This window comes from Macaca nemestrina, chromosome 11 (assembly GCF_043159975.1).
Source record: "Macaca nemestrina isolate mMacNem1 chromosome 11, mMacNem.hap1, whole genome shotgun sequence".
Classification (NCBI taxonomy): Eukaryota; Metazoa; Chordata; class Mammalia; order Primates; family Cercopithecidae; genus Macaca; species Macaca nemestrina.
The window spans coordinates 76,254,987-76,276,124 of NC_092135.1; the positions used below are offsets into that span (position 1 = coordinate 76,254,987).

The 21,138-nt window shown below is 38.7% G+C and overlaps 1 protein-coding gene across 13 annotated transcripts in view; it reads left to right on the top strand.

Moving 5' to 3' along the window:
- The window catches only part of LOC105468962 (oxysterol binding protein like 6), a 207,579-nt gene that overhangs the window by 126,518 nt on the left and 59,923 nt on the right, over window positions 1–21,138 (top strand). For all 13 annotated transcript variants that reach the window (XM_011719442.3, XM_011719447.3, XM_011719448.3 and 10 more), the window contains exons 4-9: window positions 7,916–8,008; window positions 11,964–12,086; window positions 15,557–15,610; window positions 16,635–16,748; window positions 16,865–17,035; window positions 20,323–20,455. In XM_011719442.3, coding sequence (XP_011717744.1) covers window positions 7,916–8,008; window positions 11,964–12,086; window positions 15,557–15,610; window positions 16,635–16,748; window positions 16,865–17,035; window positions 20,323–20,455 — 688 coding nt within the window. The remainder of the gene's footprint in view (window positions 1–7,915; window positions 8,009–11,963; window positions 12,087–15,556; window positions 15,611–16,634; window positions 16,749–16,864; window positions 17,036–20,322; window positions 20,456–21,138) is intronic.

Below are 21,138 nucleotides of genomic sequence, written 5' to 3' on the forward strand. Positions count from 1 at the left end.
CAAATGTTTATGAGAACATATTGTATATGATGAATATTTGCTGAATGAAAGAACATATATTCTCATAAATATAAGATCTGATATCAATACATATTTTCATAAATACTTGCTGAATGAAAGAATGAATATGATATGTATATGAATGATATGCTCTCAGTTTATAAGGGTGATCAAAACAGTCCAACTTTTTGCCTCAAATGAACCTACATAAATATTAAAAAGATATATGGCCTCTTTTTTTTCTCTTGTATTGTTGGCAAAATCATGTGAGTGATTATCATACTGAAAAATCCTTAAGGCAAAGAAAGGCTGTTAATTCTCTCCCTCCCTCAAACACATGATTTTTAATATTCGAAACAGTATTTTTCAAAGTTCTCTTAACCTGAGATTTCTATGGTTTGACTCTAGGATCAAAACACAAGGGACTTTGTCTGTATTATTTCACTTATAATTGTTTTGTATATTTCTGGTGTTTAAAATGTTTAAGGTTGCTTCCCACTCATAAATACATAATATGTTGAACTTAAAATGTGTATATTAACCGATTCTCCATAAATAAAAATAAGATGTATATATAAAATAATTCATCTGTTGTATTTAGGGAACCGTAATCGTTGCATGCAAATTTTATTGTTAGTGTTTTTAACTCAAAAGTAGAAGTAAACCAAAATGTGTGATTTTTCTTTTGTGTGACTCATTTGTTTGTTCTTTATTAGTTGGCGGTATGGGTCAGATCATTTGTTTTTAAAACTACTTAGGTATGATTGACATACAAAAACTGTACATATTTAATGTATCCTATTGAGTGTAATTAATTTTTAATTTTTTTGTCTACTTCCTAAATTTATAGTCTGGTGAGTCTGGAAACGGATCTGTTTTTCACTTGTCCTGATTTAATGACAGTTTCCAACATTGTTTTGTTATTACAAGTACAGAATCTTTATTATTTTTATTTTATTTTATTTTATTTTGCCCCTTTAATGAAGATACTAAAAATAATGCACTGGAAGGAGTGGCAGAGTTGGAAAATTTGTAACCATCATAATTCAGATGTAATAGGTTTGGGAAAGAATCCTCAAAAATGTTAAAGCAAGGGAGGAAAGTTTGTTGAGAAGCAAGGTCTCTCCTGGACCTCATTGGTTGTTGGTGGTCAGAATTGTTCAGTGTAATAAATAATAGATATTTTTTTCTTAAAAAAAAAAAAGAAAAAGAAAAATCCTTATCCTGGGTAATTTTAAAAGCCTTTTAGAAAATTACAGATTAGTGTTCTTTTCACGTCACAGTTTTCCTGCTTTAAACTGACTCTACATGTTCCAGAGCATTAGCTCTTGATATGCCCTGGTATTTGTCTATGTGATTTGCCATTTGTTTATAATTGCTGTAATGAAGCATGATCCGTATGTGCTTATACTCTGGTTGCTGTGGTTTCCTCTGATTTAGTTATGCTGTTGAGTGTTATGAGTACAGAATCAGGAGGAAGTTCACCAGTAAGTTCTGGTTCTATTTCTACTTAAAGGCAACCATGGGAATTAAAAAGCTGTTTATTCCCATACCTTTTATCTCTTCATAGTCAATATCGCTGAACTACTCTTTGCTATCAATGGACCACTTGATGGGTCCACATGGTATTTCTTACAACACAGGGTGTCTTAAAACAGAACAGTTCAATGGTGAGGCTATACTGGCTGATTCATAATTCTGTGCAGGAAAGGATGGGACTGTGCTGACTTTGCTTTTCTCCCTTCAGAATTTCCCAGGTGTGCTGTGTGGACGTTTTTCAGCCACTGTTTCTAAAATTTTCTACTTTCATTCATTTTAAGGGCGCTTATATAGAGACCTACTGTTAATGCACTTCTGCATCTTGCAGTGAAGGCCAGATAATGGAGAAAGTAGTATAATTGCTACTTCTTCAGCCATGGCCTTTTGGCTTTGGTGATTTTAATATTTTATGCTAGTACAAAGAAAAAACTGTTTTGAAGGAAAATCCACACACATCTTCTGCTGCAGGCATTCAGAAGGATGTAATCTATGCTGCCATCACTGCTGTTGCCTTCCCATTAAAGAATAGGCCATCTGTCTCAACTCATGTTAACAGCTGTCTCACCAAATTTTGATGTCCTGATCATGAGGTGACGCTGACCATGGTTACTGGGTTCGCTGGGTAACATGATGGTCATGGAAGGCATGGATTCCTCACTTCCAAAAGGGCTCCCAGGTGTCAGACACCAGCAAAGTGTTTGAAAGTCATCTTTCTGTGGCAGTGGGAATGTGTAAGGTTCCTAGAGATTTATTCCTGTAATGTTTATAACTGAGATGATAGCTGCTATTTATTGGGTGCCTACTGTGTGCCAGACTTTGGGCAGCACTGCGCATACACTGGATGCCTACTCTGTGACTTGCAGTGTCTTGCAAGGTAGATATTATGATCCTCATTTTACAGATAGAGGACACTGGGGTTGAAAGAGGTTAATGATTTGTCTACGTCACACAGTAAATAGCAGATGAGGGTTGGTATACTGGTCTGAAGGGTTGCAAAACTTATGTTCTTTTGTCTGCCCCATACTCTGTACCCCCAAAGTAAAAGCTAGCTGACTTGCTCTCAGTTCTTGAAAATTAGAAATTGTCTGGTTTGAGTGTGTTTTTGAAAAAAAATAAAATTGGAAATTAACTTGAGTGTGCTGTAAGGGTAACAAAGAAATTATCCCTAAGATCATACCATATTTAAGAGTGCTATAATTTTTTCTTTTTTATTTCACTCATTTCTGCTTCTCTATATCCACAGAAGATTGGGTAGAAGATGCTTTGTGATATTTAGCGATTTGAAATTTCTGTTATTTTTGTCATTTGACGTTAGCTTTAATGTTAATTCAGAAGGCCATATTTACAAGCCTGACTCGAGTAAAATCTTGTCACCTTCCAACTCCAGCCCTTAGTGACTGTGTGCCTCTCTTAACCTCTATGTCCCTTTCTCTGGTCAGTCAGGCAGATCATTTAATAGTCATTATTCAAAGGCTTGTGAAGATGAAATGCAGTAATTCATGTAAAGCATAGAGATAGGAATGTAAAAACCAGTAAATATTAACTGCCATCATCATCATCATCATCAACACTATCCTACAAAAGTTACTAGTACCACTGAAATAGTGTTGCTACGTTCAAAGTAGCAGCTATAACTAGAAGAGAGACATGCCAAATAGCCGAAAGCTTGAAGAACGTAGTTTAGAAATTTCTAAATTATTTTGGATATTTTTCTTTGAAAATATTTTGGGTAATCTGTGAATATAAAAATAGCTTAGCTAAGATAGTTACATGAACAATTTCAATGGAGTAAACATTCAAAGAGCAATGGACCAATTCTCTTTACTACTATCCTAAATTTGCAGAAAAAGTGAGCCTATGCAGAAATTTGTAGCCGCAGCCCAAAACATTTCCAGCAGTGTCTTTATATCGTTGTAATGAAATTTAAGTAGGTAAATGAAAAGACCCCTATTCAACAGATCTCCTGGACTCTCATTTTGAGAGTCACGTTTCTCTCTGCGTGAGTTGTACGAAACCATTCAACTATTATTAAGTGTCTCATTGTCCATCTGTTTACCTGCGTCTTTGATACCAAGTAAACTAGACTACAGTCATGTTGGCACATTTCCACTTGCTGCCCAAGAGGTATTGAGATCAATGAACACTAACCCGAGGAGCATATTCTTACCAAATTAAAGAGTGACATGAAATATGTGTTCCAGGTTCCTGGTTTTAAGCTAAATATGCATCAGTTATCTCTGATCAGGGGAAACAGAGGGCGGGTAAGTACTTCCACCTTCTCTGTGTGTTCTAAGTTCCTTAAAAAACTTACCTGGAAATTAAGTTGTAATTTTAGCATTTGAGAGGAAACTTGATTTTAAAATAATAATCGACTGGTTTACATAACCCTTTATTTAACTTGCTTACATAATGTGTATAACACTTTGAAGGTAGTGGCATGTGTTTCCAATTCACTCTGAAAGAATATGAAAACAGCTATCTTGTGAAGAAAAGTACAAAAATTATACCACAAATTATGATCTTAAAGGAAGCCTTATGAAAAGAACTAATGTTTGTTAACTGAAGATGTCGTGAAATTAAATTTGATGTGTTCCCTAATGACTAGTCATAGCTTTAAATTGAATAAATAAGAGTTCTGTGATTAATCCACTAGATTTTTCTGTTTTAAAAGTTAGGCTTTTAACTGTTTTCAAAATTTCTATCCTATTGGAACATGATTTTATAATTCCAAGATAGGCTGGGTGCGGTGGCTCTCGCCTGTAATCCCAGCACTTTGGGAGGCCAAGGTGAGTGGATTACAAGGTCAAGAGATCGAGGCCATCCTGGCCAACATGATGAAATCCCGTCTCTACTAAAAATACAACCAGGCGTCGTGGCGGGCGCCTGTAATCCCAGCTACTCGGGAGGCTGAGTCAGGAGAATCGTGAACCCAGGAGGTGGAGGTTGCAGTGAGCCGAGATTGTGCCGCTGCACTCCAGCCTGGCGACGGAGCAAGATTCTGTCTCAAAAAAGAATAATAATAGTAATAATAATAATTCCAAGATAAAGCTGGAAGGTAATTGATTGCTGAAGGACTGTTCTCTGCCAATTAGCACTAACAAATTCCCTGCATTTTTGACGGGCTTCGGTGTGCAGATTGTTGTACTAGGATGGGGTGGATCATGGGTAGAGAAGATGGAAGTCCACGATGAAGAAAAACTTAGCAGAGCGTGGTGGCGGCTGCCTGTAGTCCCAGCTACTTGGGAGCTTATCCACACCTTCAAGGAGCACTCAATCTAGCTAGAGGCCAGGACTGGGTATGGTCAGTTTAAACTGTCTTCTTTATAGCTGCTGGTATAAAAAATACAACACTCAAGTACTTAGATATTTCATTTAAAATAACAAACTGGTCGGTAATTACATAACTTTAGGGTTATGCTTTTAGTTTTTAAAACCATGAGTCCAGAGAAAATTCAAGGTAGGGGATTAATTTTTTATTATTGAATAGACAATGATAGGTTCTAATAATATAAAAATACAAGACTGGCAAGTTTTTTTTGTTGTTGTTTTTGAGACGGTCCCGCAGTGACGCAATCTCGGCTCACGGCAAGCTCCGCCTCCCCAGGTTCACGCCATTCTCCTGCCTCAGCCTCCCAAGTAGCTGGGACTACAGGCAGCCGCCACCACGCTCCGCTAAGTTTTTTGTGTTTTTAGTAGAGACGGGGTTTCACTGTGTTAGCCAGGATGGTCTCGATCTCCTGACCTCGTGATCCGCCCACCTCGGCCTCCCAAAGTGCTGGGATTACAGGCATGAGCCACCGTGCCTGCAAGGTTGGCAAGTTTCTACAAGAGCTGTTGGCTTCTTCATTGTCATCCTGGAGGTTCCATGGAATAGCTTATGTTTTGAAGCTAGTTACAATTACAATAATGGGTATCCACTGGTAATTTTCTAAATTGTCCTTTAATTTTTTCAGTAACAAATACATACATGATTGATGCTAAAAATATTCATTTACTTGCTATGTCTCACTAAATGTTTTTTATGATTCTCTGGGCTTTGACAAATCAACAGAATTTGGGGTTTAGATATATTGTGCTATATTTGAAATGATTGAACTTCTTATTTTTCTTCCGTAATATAAATTGTTTTGTAACATCAAATGGAGAAGAGACTAATATTGTGTTCTTTGTGCTAGGTACTGTGGTAGGTATTTTGCAGTTGTGGGTCCTGGTCTGTGTGGTTGCTAACCCTTCTGACCTACATAATTATGGCAACATCTTTAGTATCCCCTCGTATCTATAGAGGCAAAATTTATTTCTATCACACTTTAAATATACCACATCGATTTCTATGTCTATGGCTTGATTTGGAAGTTAGGGGATTTAATTTCCTCTCCCTAGCTTAGTTACTTTATTTCCTGCCTACATAGTTGCTAAGGTCAAGTTTCTTTCCAGGCTTTGTTTTCCTTAGCATGTTTTTTTGGAGGCAGGGGAACAGTTGGTGATGTATCTGTGGTTTATTGCCCAGCAACATGAAAGGATGGGGATCGGGGAGAGTCCTCAAAGAGAAGCTCAGATCAGAGATACCTGACTGGAAGATTAAAGTAAGCAAAAGCAGTAGCCACATGAGACAAGGTTAATACGTGGGCTTACAAAAATGTCCTAAACATTATTTGGTCTTTTGCATGATAAGAACTCTTTCTAGAATATAAGCATCATAAGAGTAGTTCTCTTGTCTGTTTTGTTCTCTGTGGCCCTGTCATCTGTGCCTGGCACAGTGTAGGTGCCTAATAATGATGTGTTGATTAATTGAACTATGAATGAATAAATAACATATTTCAATGGTAGTTTCTGGTCTTGTACTTTATTTTATTTATTTGACTGAAGTTTTTTGTTGCTATTCTAGTAAATGGTGAGGGAGAAGCTTGCTACTAAAGTGTGTAATTTCTAAATGGTTATTTTAAAAATTATGTTGGAAACTTTTTCTCCTATAGAAAATCATCTCAAAGTATAAGGTAATGTATTTGTTGGTGGGGGAAGCATTTTATATCTCTGTAATACAGTGACACTTGTATCTTTGATCTTTACAATGACACTTGTATCTTTGATTTTTATTACCCATCGTTCTTTTTTAGAAAAATCACCTCATGCATTTAAAAAAAAAAAAAAACTTTAAAAAATTCTTTGTAGTCTTTACAGTAGGGAAGTTTTGTTCACATGTATTTGAAGAGTGCATGAAATAGGTTTGTTTCCTTCTTTTATGCTTTTATAATGTGCCAAGATAGTGAGGGGTTCTTAATGAGTAGATTTATGTAATTTAGGTTAAGGCATGTGCTTTTTTCCCCTCAAGGGTTTTAATATAATTGCAAAATTCCTCTTTAGAAAGATCATATCAAATTTACATTTTCTTTCTTCCAACCCCACTTCATTCTTGAATCTGATGGGTTAAAAAAAATTGATTCTTTTATTGAATATTTCTAAGTTCGAACATCTTTTCAAATGTTTTACATGTGTCACTTGTTCATGTACTTCATCCATTTTTCTGTTGAAATTTTATCTTACTAATATATAAGTGTTCTTTGTAAAAGACACCTACCGTTTATGGTGTTTGGTGAATTGTTTTCTTTTCTGTGCAGTTTTGTAAGACACTTTAGAGACTGAAGGGTGTGAAGGCTCTGAATTTTTATTTATTTGTTTAATTTTGCGATGGAGTTTCCTTCTTGTTGCCTAGGCTGGAGTGCATGGTGCAATCTTGGCTCACCGCAACCTGCACCTCCCAGGTTCAAGCGATTCTCCTGCTTCAGCCTCCCAAGTAGCTGGGATTGCGGGCTTCCACCACCAAGCCTGGCTAATTTTTGCATTTTTAATAGAGACAGGGTTTCACCATGTTGGCCAGGTTGGTCTCAAACTCCTGACCTCAGGTGATCCGTCTGCCCCAGCCTCCCAACGTGCTGGGATTATAGGCGTGAGCCACCATGCCTGGCCACCTCTGGATTTTTTAACATAGACCTTTCTTTTTGTCTGTTGCTATTCCCAGTTGGAGAGTTGAGCAAATATTTCTATGTAAGGCTAATTAGTCTAAGTAATAGGTGTGTCATCGTCATAAAGTTGTAAGTTTTCTTGTGTATCATAAAATTTTTCAAGAGATATTCCTCTGACTCTCCAAGACTGAAACCAGCATTGCAGCAGCAGTTCAGCAGCAATTCTAGAAGAGGAGGGGAAAATCCTGTGCCGACATATTTTTCTGACTGTTGCTGCTATCTTTGGTCTTTTCAGGAACTTGCCATTTTAAACATAATTCACTGTTTTGACTGTGTTATGTATGATTTCATCCCCATGCACATTCACATGAAAAGTGAGTTGTCTAACCCTCGGCTATGTTTCCATTTATTTTCAGAGTATTCACATACTGGAGAGGACTGCTTCCTCTAGCACCGAGCCCTCCGTAAGTCGGCAATTGCTAGAACCGGAGCCCGTCCCCCTCTCCAAGGTCAGTGATGGAATGCGGTGCTTTCTCTGCTGGCATGATGCCTGCTCTGGGGCCAATTGAACTGTGAATAACTTTTATACCTGACTCCCCTAAATAGCTGTGATGCCAGTTGTAGGCAACTCTTTGCACTTTTTCTGCTTCCAGTGAGTAGAGTTTCTCTGCCCTTTGTAAGAGAGAACAGAGAATGTGTACTTTGCTGGGATTTGCAGGATTACATACAAAGGTCCAAAATTCTCTTAATGGAAGAAGGAAAAAGAAGCTATTGCCTTCCCTGTTGGAGATAAAAACATATTTCTATGCCCAGCTAATGGAAAATTTAAAAAACTGCATCCAGCAATAAAAATAATAACAGCTACCATTATTGCCCATGTACTGCATCGCCAGACACTATGAGAAGTATTTAAATATATTATCCCATTTAATATAGTTCTTATAAGTAGCTCCACACACACAGTGTAGGTATTTATCACATTTTACAAATATGGAAACTGAGAGTTCGTAACTTGCCCATAGTAAATAAATAAATAAACTATCAAGGATTATAGCAGAGCAAGAATTCAAACTTAGATTTGTCCAACTCCACAACCAATGCTTGTCAGCTCTTCCCGAGCTGCAAGGTAGAACAGTACCTATGCGGAGGGGCTGCTGTATATTCTGGCTTCTAGGCTCCTTCTCACATCTGGTCTTCCTAGCAGTGAGCTCATCAGAGAACAACTGCAGATTATTTATAAGACCTTTTCTGTGTCATGGGAGCCAGTGTTCCCTCCCCTTCAGCCTGCTCTTCCTCAGACTGGGGAAACATTAAATTCACATATGTCTAAAACGTAAAAATGATAGGGAAAAGTTGAAGAGATACCATCCTACTCCTGCCCATCCCTCCCTGAGATTTTCAATGGGCTTCCTCCTTTATTGAGAAATTCTGAAAATAGAATGCATACAGACTTTGAATTCCAGTATAAAAATAGCACTTTATACCCAGAGATGGTTAATTTCTAAATATGTAAAACCGATCATTACACCTTGCTTTTCTATATTAAACATAATCCTTTTAGAAAAGAACACTTTGCTACCCAACTGTTACGGAATATATACACTTGAACCTCTTTAAACTGTAAAGATATTACAAGCTATAAAGTTTATTCTGTCAGACAAGAATAGACTGCTAAACCGCAGAAAGCAGGGAGTTATTAAAGTGTAAAACATAACTTAGAGATAAAAAGTGGTCTTGACTTCCATTTGAATAGCAAATAGAGACTGTATACGTGGTAAATACAATATAACTGGTAATCTCTTTGAAATAGGAATTCTCTCTTATAGTTAGCTAAAGGAAATAGAGAACAAATAAAAGGGCAATGGAAAAAGGTAGCTAAAATTTATTGAGCACCTACTTTGTGCCAGGCACTGGATTAGAACATGTATTATCTCACTTAGCCCCCAACTCGTTGAAGTGCATATCAATGTTGTTTTTACTTACTGATAATTATGGCATAATTTTCCAGGCATGAAGACTTGGTCTAACAGCAATTCTTCCTAGAAGGAGGTGGTTGTTAGCCCAGCTCACAGCAGCTGGGGCTTGGGTCCACTGGCTTGATATAAAGGGATCTGGGTAGGGTACATACAGCATCTACTTCCCATTACTTCTCCATGTTGTTGCCCATTTAGATCTTGCTGTAGGACTTCTAAACCCTGGTTGTGTTGCTGTGTCAGTAGACACCACATCTCTTGGGGCCTCATGAAATCAGAGGGCCATATCTAACCCAGATACCATCGCATCTCACCATCTCTCGGCCCCTTTGAGAGATGGGCTTCCTGGGCACTGGTTAGTAGTGGACGAATTTTTTTTTAAGTACACATTGTCCTGATCAGGATTTGTTGCAATCCTAAGCTTGATGCATTCACCTGCTAAAGCATTTTTATGTACCCACACACACTCACCAGCATACATCTGCACACGTGTGCACATACAATTTACCTTCAGAAAGGAAATGTCTCTATTTTTTCCAAATGAAAAAACTTGGGCGATTATAGCATTACTGTCTGTTCTTATTTATTGTTATTAGGGTAAAAGTATTTTTAAAACTTATAATACCAATAATATGTATATATCTGACACGTCAAGTACTGACATGATCACATTATGGCTTTTAGCTCTGTTTCTGTTATAAGTAAACCCAGGAAAATTGGAGACTTTTAAGCAGAAAAAATATCAACTGAAATTACAAAAAGAAATGCTTCAATTTTCGGAAAATAATTTTAATTTTCTTAAGATAGTCCTAGTCTACTAAGCATAGAGGGAGAAATTTTAACATAATGGAAAATAGAACATAGATGAGTTGTTTCATTCTTATACACTTTATTTGTAACATTATCCACAGCATTTATAATTGAAATAGGGAGAACATTGTCTGCTCTGGTTTTATCTTTTGCCTCTGTCAGTTTGACAGCATATTTAATTGTGAGAAGTATAGTAGGACTCTTTTCTCTTTCTTTTACTGGACTTAGTAATATTGCATCAGACTGAATAAAATTATTTGCTCAAAGCTGTCACATCTATGTTTAAGAAATACATGTTAACTTTTTGCCTTTCTATCTTATCTCTTTTTTTCTCCCTTCTGAAGTTAAACTCCCAGAGAAGAAAAAAACACTGTGATAGAAATTAGTAGCCGTACATGAGAATGATACATTAGATTTTGGGGACTCTGGGGGAAAGGGTGGGGGGTGTCGAGGGATAAAAGACGACACATTGGGTACAGTGTATGCTGCTTGGGTGATGGGTGCACCAAAATCTCAGAAATCACCACTAAAGAACTTATTCATGTAACCAAACACCACCCGTTCCCCAAAAACCCACTGAAATAAAAAATAAAAATTTATAAAAAGAAATTAGTAGTTAATAGCCATTACTACAATCTGGGTTTAGTCAGAAGAAAACTTGCAAAGCTCTGCACTTATTAAATGTTTCCATTTTCACAAGTTATACAGAATATTCTTCATCATCCACACACACACACATACAGTCAATCAAAGATGAACACCAGCTTCCAAATAAATCTAGCCAGAAATACAAATATTATTCTTCTAGAGATACTATCCATGGATGCAGCTACTGAAAATAGAAATGCCACTAAATATGGTGGATATCTCTCTAAGAACAGAGAGAGAGCTCTAATGAATGTATTTACACATAGATGGAGATTATTTTGTGGAATATAGTGGTCATCTACCTTTCTGTGTGAGTCAAAAGCCACAGGCATTAGAGTTTTTATAAGAGCCTACTGGTTTCTCCTATTATTCTAAACATTATTCATAAACAGCGCTAACTTGTTGAATTGCAGTTCACTACTAAGAAATGCAACCCAGAGGCTCCCAGGGGCATGTGTATCTTTGAAAGCACGAAGTTCTTTGGTGTGTCTTTGGTGAGCAGGTGTCTTATGTGCGCTTTGGAATGCACGCAAGCCTTCCTGAGAGCAACCGTGACCACAGCGCTGTTATTCCCTGTTAATAGCAGGTTCCAAGCCACTTGAGACAATAGCAGCCTTTCCATTTCTACACAGAAAACCAGGTCCGTGCACTAATTGAACATTTGTCATCAAAATAGTCTTATTTTGAAACTTTATAAAGTGCCTCTGTGCCCGGGGATTCACTGTCTGGAAAAATGCATTTTAAACATCCTGAGTACAGGCAATCGAATTTCCATCCTACCCCAAACAGACAAGGTGGCTCCACCGAGTCTCTGATGGACCCCACTTACCTCTAGGTCTACCTGGGAAGCTCTTTTTAACTTCAGTTAAAAGTGCATAGCTGTGTTTGATGTTAGAATTTGCTCCAGAATGTTGTTCATACTTCTTTCTGGTGGGCCTAGTACTGCTTCAAAAGCAACTTCTACTTAAGAATCTGCTTTAAGTGTGTCATCAGGCACTGTGAAACGTGATTTGTTTCTCTTCTTTTCTCTCAGGAAGCTGACAGCTGGGAAATTATAGAAGGGCTGAAAATAGGCCAAACCAATGTCCAGAAACCAGACAAACATGAAGGCTTTATGCTGAAGAAAAGAAAATGGCCTTTAAAAGGCTGGCACAAGGTAACATTTTTATCATATTCAGGTTCAGATCGTCTTCATAAATAAAGAAGATCTTATTTGCTATCATGAGGTGGGAAACTAACAATATGACTCTATGCGTAAAACTAGCTTTTTTTCCTTTTTTTTTGAGACAGAGTCTTGCTCTGTTACCCAGGCTGGAGTGCAGTGGCATGATCTCAGCTCACCGCAGCTTCCGCCTCGCAGGTTCAAGCGATTCTTCCACCTCATCCTCCTGAGTAGCTGGGACTACAGGTGCACGCCACCATGCCTGGCTAATTTTTTTTATTTTTAGTAGAGACAGGGTTTTAGCCTATTGTCCAGGCTGGTCTTGAACTCCTGGCCCCAAGTGATCCGCTCACCTCAGCCTCCCAAAGTCCTGGGTTTACAGGTGTGAGCCACCACACCCAGCCATAAAACTAACTTTTAAGGCCTTATTTTAACCACATGGATTGTAGTCTATTATACTTAACAGAGACAGATCTGTAATATACATATGGAGGGAAAAAAATACGTGATATTTAAAATCCAGTTTGTATATATTGTTGTCTGATTTACTTTTTTCACTTAAATTAGTATAGATAAGTTCTCATTAAATACTCTTTGAAATATGAGGTATTTTAAATGCATGCATGTATCACTTTAGATGGACCTATATTATATATCCCACTGCTATTGAACTAATTCCTTCTTGCTGGATATGTAAGATATGCCTCATTTTTTACTATTGTGATGTGATGAATATCCTTACACATGAACTTCTATTTAGTTCTTTGGGATAAATTCCTAGAATTATTGTTACCAGTACAAACTACAGCTGGAAAATCATTGATCCCAGAAGTTTGTTTACTGCTCTTTAAAGTCTACAGTTTTTTCCTCTCCTTCCTCGCAATATCCTTATCCTATCTCTCAGTTTTAATGATGGAGAAAGTATTTTTTACTGCATTTTACCATTACTCAACTAGCAAGGATTCTGTCATACTAAGGAGGAGAAAGTTGCCGGACATTTTCAGTTTAAACTCTTTTTTTTCTTTTTTTGAGACAGAGTCTCACTCTGTTGCCCAGGCTGGAGTGCAGTGGTGAAATCACACCTCGTTGCAAACTCCACCTCTCGGGTTCAAGCGATTCTTCTGCCTCAGCCTCCCTCCCGAGTAGCTGGGACTACAGGCGCACGCGACCATGCTTGGCTAATTTTTTTTTTTCTTTGGTATTTTTAGTAGAGGTGGGATTTCACCATACTGACCAGGCTGGTCTCAGACTCCTGACCTCATGATCTGCCTGCCTCGGCCTCCCAAAGTGCTGGGATTACAGGCGTAAGCCACCACGCCAGTTTAAACTCTTTAGTGGGCCACCCAGTATCCTCTTTGAAATCAGTGGAAGAATAAATCTATATACTTGGCACATCTGCACGTGGATTTCATCTCAGGGCAGATACATTTATTGGCCCAAATGGCCAGTGGTGGCTGCCCATTGGCTCAATGCAGGGAGGTTGTGTATGTTAACTTCCTTGAGGAAACATTTTATGTGTTTTAAGGGAAAGACTTGAAAATGAACACATGGGACATGTTGCCCCAGTCCCCTGTCTGTGAAAGTCCCTTCTTCCTTGTCAGAAACTATCTTTCCTGAACCCATAGTATTATCATAGTGCCAAGGACTTGCCCTCGCTGTTGTTCTTCCTGAGATTTTTGCCAACTGGCCATCCTCCTTCCTAAGATCACCGTTGCCTTTCATTCTGACCTTACCTCTTTGTGTTTCCCCAAATTGATGGCCTTGCTAATTTCTTTCCTTATGATATGCTATAAGTGATCTCTGCTGAAATTCTTTGATAGACAGACATGGAAACACAGGAAAAAGCGGTCAAAGAAACAAATTTTGTATGAATTGCTGACTTTCAGTCCATGATTCAGCAAAACTGGCTGTGGTTTGGCAGCAACTTTCTAGACCGTGCCTTTGAACATTTTGCTACATAAATAACAGAGGGCCTGCTTTGCACTGTTGTCTTTTCTCCTGATCTCTGCAACCACCATGTGTTTATTCAGATGTCAGCCCATTTGATTGACCAAGTTAAGGGCAACTGATTTTAATCAAGTGTTTTTCAACTGTAGAGACTCTTTTTTCCAGTGCTGACTTGTTGTCCTGCAGAACCTGAAACAAAGGGGTTTCAGTGGCCTTCTGTGAGTCCTATGCAGAACTCATAGGGGTGCTCTGTGCAGAACTCATAGAAGGCCACTGTACTCACAGAAGCAGATCCCGGGTCCTGACTACCTGCCATCTCAGCAGCTAAGAGGTCCCAAATCACATAAAAACTTTCCAGCAGAGTAATTTTCCAGGAACAGAAAGATTCCTTGCATCTGTAGAACTAGAGGGCACAGGACCCATTCTTTGACCGGGCCCTGGGAACTGTTTGTTCTCTTGTGAATTACCCATGGAAGAAAAATCAACAGCTGAGAGTTCCTGAGTGTTTGTAGAGCAAAAATGGGCAAATCCATTCAGACTGGACTAGGATTATCTTGGAGGAGACAAAAATTGCCAAAAACCTCTCTCTTTTTTTACCCTTAATGTAGTTCAGAAATAATTTTCAGCCTCTTTGATTAATGGTAGAATGCAAACATTTGCTAAGTAGAGATGCAAGCATATTGCTAAGCCCACTTAAATTTTCCAGATAATTCATTATTCATAGATTCAGTCCATTGGCTTCTGTAATGGACATGAACATTTTCAGGAATTATCTGTGGTATCTGGGGAAAATTCAGGAGTGTGTTCACAGTGAAAAATTCCCTGTAGACGTGTACAGAGCTCCTTATATAGTCACTGTGATCATTTCTCACTTTGAAAAACATCCCAATGTGGTTCATTCAGAGGATTGTAGCTTCAGGTCCTCAGATTCCTTCTCTGTTAAGAAAAATCATGGTGAAAAGACTCCATCCCCGGCCGGGCGCGGTGGCTCAAGCCTGTAATCCCAGCACTTTGGGAGGCCGAGTCGGGCGGATCACGAGGTCAGGAGATCGAGACCATCCTGGCTAACACGGTGAAACCCCGTCTCTACTAAAAATACAAAAAACTAGCCGGGCGAGGTGGCGGGCGCCTGTAGTCCCAGCTACTCGGGAGGCTGAGGCAGGAGAATGGCGTGAACCCGGGGGGCGGAGCTTGCAGTGAGCTGAGATCCGGCCACTGCACTCCAGCCTGGGCAACAGAGCGAGACTCCGTCTCAAAAAAAAAAAAAAAAAAAAAAAAAGACTCCATCCCCATTGGATTATGTATAAAAGAATCTTGATGGTTAACAGTATGGAACTAGAGCTCTTATCTCCTTGCCATTTAATGTGACTGACTGTGGCCAAATGCACTGAATCCAGATACATTAAAATGATCAAACATATTGATTAATAAATGCCAAGCAACATTAGACCCACATTTGTGAATGTTTTATATAATTCAAAATACAGACAGTAACTGGGGGTGTTTGGTTCTTGCAGCGTTTTTTTGTCCTGGATAATGGAATGTTAAAGTATTCAAAGGCACCACTCGATGTAAGTAGCACACAGGACATGTTTCAAAGATTGATTCTGAATTCTGCTTGAAGTGAGTAAACACTGTAATTGTACAAGCCTTGTGCCATAGTTACCAGCTTTGTGCATGTCTGGGCCTGTAAGATTTCACAAGCTCCCAAACCTCCATGTTCTAAAGTGTTTCAACCTAGTGCATGAAGATTTAACTATTTTGATGTGTGTTATTAAAAACAGAAGCTTAAACCTTAAAAGTGACACTTGAGTAAAATCACCTTCTGTCACTTGGAGAGAAAACCCAAATGGGCTTTTTTTCTGCATCTCCCAATAAACTCTGCTTTATGTGTGCTGCTTTGTTCTTGTCAATGTCCTTTTAAAAACTCTCTTACAAATCTTATTTCTAGGTCATATGTCTTTTTATCTTGGAGATCCCAATTCACAAAAATTATTCCAAATTGTTTTTATTTAGTATACAAAGGAGTAGTTTGCATGTAACACTGGAAAATTCCTTCCTTCATCATTGTGGTGTGGGAAAGTAACAGAAGTCTCAGGTTTCAGTTTTGTCCCCATCTCTGCCATTGAATCAGCCATGTCCTTGATCAGAGGAGCAGCCAGAAGGAAGAGCCGGCTGCTCCCTGCTTTCTGCTCCCAGCTGCCCCGTTCTGCCTCAGCAGCTGTCTGCCAGCTGATTACTCAGGGATGTTCTGTGTTATAGGTCAAAGATTGACCGCAGTTATTTTAGGACCACTAAAGATGGGAGAATATAAGCTGTGCAATCTAGAATTATGAAGAATTAGCATTACATTCTATGCCAAGACAGGAATAAGATGAATAGTCTTATTTATAAAAATTGGTGTGAAGTCACTTCAACATCAACTATCCTAGAACCTAATCCATAGAACCTTAACTATTTTGTTTGTTAAGGAGTTATATGTAGTATTCCACTTCCCATAGATAAGTTAAAGATTACCTTGAGTTCACTTAAATCCAGTACAGAAATATCAAATCATATATCCTTTCAGCCTATTTACTAGTCTTTTGATTTCAGATTCAAAAAGGAAAGGTCCACGGGAGCATAGATGTCGGACTGTCAGTCATGTCAATTAAAAAGAAAGCTCGAAGAATAGACCTTGACACAGAAGAGCACATCTATCATTTGAAGGTGAAATCACTTTTCAACAGTTTCTCTGCCACTATCAGGGGAAACCATTTGCCTACACCAGTGGTAGACAGGAGAGTGATTTTACAATTACTTTCTCCACTTCTTCATTGTCTTAGGTGAAATCTCAGGACTGGTTTGATGCATGGGTGTCCAAACTGCGACATCATCGGTTGTATCGTCAGAATGAAATTGTGAGATCACCAAGAGATGCTAGTTTTCACATATTTCCTTCAACTTCCACAGCTGAATCCTCACCAGCTGCTAATGTTTCTGTAGTGGATGGAAAGGTATGATTTTGTTCTATAAAAACCAGCCTGAAAATTGCTTAGAAAATTATGCAAATTTTGGCCAGGCACAGTGGCTCACGCCTGTAATCCCAGCACTTTGGGAGGCCAAGGTGGGTGGATCACCTGATGGCCAGGAGTTCGAGACCAGTCTGGGCAACATGGTGAAAACCCCATCTCTACTAAAAACACAAAAATTAGTCAGATGTGATGGTGCACACCTGTAATCCCAACTACTCGGGAGGCTGAGGCACGAAAATTGCTTGAACCTGGGAGGCGGAGGTTGCAGTGAGCCATGATTGTGCCACTAGTGAACAGCCTGGGCAATACAGCAAGACTGCATCTCAAAAAAAAATTAAAAAAGAAAATAAAAAAGAAAATTATGCAAATGTGTAACTGAGTCTCATTTGGGAAAACCAGAAAGAGGAGGTTTGCTTTGTAAACTAACACTCAGAAGACAGCAGTGACATTTGGCATGAAAGTTAATTGCAAGTATAAATTAGGCCGAAATGTGGATCACCAAGAGAATTAGCAGTTATTTTTCCATTTTATGAATGGACTACCTTCTAACTTTATGTGGCTTTGTAGGAATACTAGGAAGTAAGTTAACATTTATTTAATCAACATTCAGAAATCAGATGTCTTCCCAGATGGTAATAAGAAGACCTCAAAATCTTGAAAATGAAACTTGCTTTTGTGTCTTGATCTATAATACATACATGAGAAGCTATGAAATTTCCCCATGAAGTAATTGCATGTGAGCTCAAAAATGTGACAGTAGTATAAGTAGTAGCCTACTTAAGTGATCAGGCACTGTGTTAAGCATTTGGCACTCATTCCTCTCTAATCTTTCAAATAACCAAAGTTCAGAGACAGGAAAAAATTTGTCCAGAAGTGACATAGCCATTAAACAGCTGAGCCAGGATCCAAGTCCACGTCTGTTTCCAAAATCAGTGCCCTTTCTATTTTTACCAGGTGCCAGACTAAGGGAGGCTGACCTTGTTCTCTGGGCTGAAATAAGAGTTCACTTCTGTGTTGATGAAAAGCAAGAGATGTTGTTTGTTAAAAAAAATCAAGGTTAAGTCAACAGACATGAAAACAGCTGTTTCTGCCTTAGATTCAATGATTAAGTTTCCTGAAACCTAGCGCCACTGCACTGCGCAGGGGTGCGCCAGCTTTACACTTGGCACTTGAAATTGAGGGCAGAGAGGGTGAGGAAGCTGGTTGCCACAGTACGTTGTGTTCAAGAACGTTCCAGTGAAGATTCTGTTTTTCTTTATTTGCTTACACAGGAATGTATGTCATACATAGGTCCAAGTTTCCTTTGCAAACCACTGGAAAACCTCATACAGTAACTGCAATACTAACCAAATCAGATTAAATGAAACATTACTATATTCAGTTTTTGTTATTTTAATGGCAATTTTCATTAGATCCTATTAACTATGTTAAAGTTATCTCAAACCTTACATTATTTATTTTTTTTCTGTTTTTTATTTGTATTTATTTATTTATTTATTTATTTATTTGAGACAAAGTCTCACTCTGTCACCCAGGCTGGAGTGCAGTGGTGTGCTTTTGGCTCACTGCAGCCTCCTCAACCTCCTCCTCCTGAGTTCAATCAATTTACCTGCCTCAGCCTTCTGAGTAAGCTGGGATTACAGGCACCTACCACCACACCCAGCTTATTTTTAGTAGAGACAGGGTTTCGCCATGTTGGCCATGCTGGTCTCAAACTCCTGACCTCAAGTGATCTGCCCACCTCAGCCTCCCAAAGTGCTGGGATTACAGGCCAGATTACACACCTGGCCTTAAACCTCACATTATTCCATTCCGGTTGCAGCCTTGCCAAGGACTGTTTAATTATCTTTTCTCTAGGAATAGGATATTGGATTAACCCTAATACCAACCAGTTCTGAAATAAGAAAGGGAGCGAACCATCTGATCAGGGCATCAGGAAGGTTGGGAACTTACAGATGCCCAAGATAGTGCCGAGTTTCTCTGGCCTCCTGTGTTCTCACCAGAGAACTAAATCCTAGATTTAGTCCGCGTTAAATGAGAAATGTATTCCAAATAGATCTTTAAAAAATATAAATTGTTTATTCTTTGGTTCATCCAGCTTCTGCCTACATCATTGGCACAGAGTATTGATGAAAATATATTATTTTTATCTCCTATGTATTAAATTTATTAAAATATTTATTAAATTTATTGATGAAAATATGTTATTTTCATCCCTTATTTATCAAATAACTTGGGTGATATCTGAGAATGGAAGACTCAAATCAAATCCTCCCCACTGTTTGCCTTGAAATAAGAAACTTCTTCAGCTCTGGTTTTCAAAACAGATCTGTTACTCTGGTTAATGACATACCTCTAAGATCTACTCAGTGAAAGATTTCCATTACATTTATCAAAATGCAATAAAGAGTAAAAAGAGCTTTTTATCATTTTGCCTGCCTTCTACATATCAAATTATGAGCCTCCTGAATGTTAATTGGTTTGTGGCCCTCTGTGGGGAATAAATAAGCCTGAGTTTGCTAAGAATGTGCGTCATTCACTTTGTAATGATTTAGAAGAGACACAATTCAGTTGTAGTTGAATATTAAAGTCAACTATAAAGTTTTAAAATTCTTTCAGTTTTTTAAGAAATAAGTTTCTTCTTTTTTCACTGTTTCCTGCCGTCACCTTAGTATCTCTATACTTAATACAATTTTCACTTATTTCACATAAAATCTTTTTAATGAAAAGTCTGTAGATAATAACTTTAATGGAAAGCTATGGATAATAACTTGCCAAGACTGTCTTTTTATAAATAATTTTCAATATGAATTCAAGGCATTGCAAGGTTGCTTACTGGTGGATAATGTGTTTAGGAATCACATGTGGTTGAGGAGACCCTGAGTGGTCATAAGGGTGCAGAAATCTTTTGGAAAGGAAAGACTTAAATCATGAGTTGAGAGTACTGCCATAAGGACACTGCACATACAACTTACTGAGTGATTAAAAATTACTGAGAATTTGAGTTGGCAGGTCCTTGTGACTATGAGATACAACACACTCAAATGTTGTCCTTCACTGAATGATGGAGATGGCAACTTAATGAGAGGTTGTTGTTTAGGAATGTCGCCCTCACTAAGCACAAACCACATTAAGCCAAGAAGCTTCTTCCATGTTTTGACTGTGCATTTTCTTCCTTTCTTTGTTAATACGGCTTGAGGATACTTGTATTTTTTAATCATTGAAATGTACTGTTTCATAACCATACAATTCATCTTTGTTTGCCGTAGATGCAACCAAACAGCTTTCCATGGCAGTCCCCTTTACCATGCAGCAATAGCCTCCCTGCAACCTGCACGACTGGCCAGAGTAAAGTGGCAGCCTGGTTACAGGACTCGGAAGAGATGGACAGGTGTGCGGAAGGTTAGTTCTTCCCCTGTGTGGCCTGAGAGTCAGCCAAAACCAAACAAGAAACCAAACCTAAAGCGGTGAATGATGAGTGCTACATCTTTTACCCTGATTGCCTTGATCGCCTTGACCTTTCCTTGCTCTTACTTTTTCTCCTCCTTGTTCTTATCTTTATGCACCAGCTCCTTCTCTCTGCCGTGACTCAGGCTCCTTACCTGCCAGTTCTCCTGCACCCTCACAGCAGTTGAATCTGGTTCTTGCCTTTCCCCTGACTTCTACCCACTTCAGCCTTCTCTCCTTGTCTCTTCACCAGTTCCTTCTGGCTTCTTTAGCTCTGGAACCTGGGGCAGTCACACAGAAGAGCAACCCCCGAGGAGAGCCTATGCTGCCCACAGCCCAAGAATCACTGCTCTGTCTTCCTCACTAGGTCACTTCCACAGCTGCCTTCTCTGCTGCTCTGTCTTGTGCACGGAGCAGGTGTATGTTTCCCGACAACTCGGCAATAAATGGCAAAGTTGTGAAATGCTGCATCTTATATCCACAGTTACCTGTTAGTGTGCTCCACTATGGATCAGTGATTCAATATTCTGAACCAATACCTGATTCCCTCACATTGCCATCTCTGAGCCTCTTCATCTCTTCTTACCTTTACCTCCCTCATAATTAACCAGAGCACAATGGTTCAAACTTGATGTACA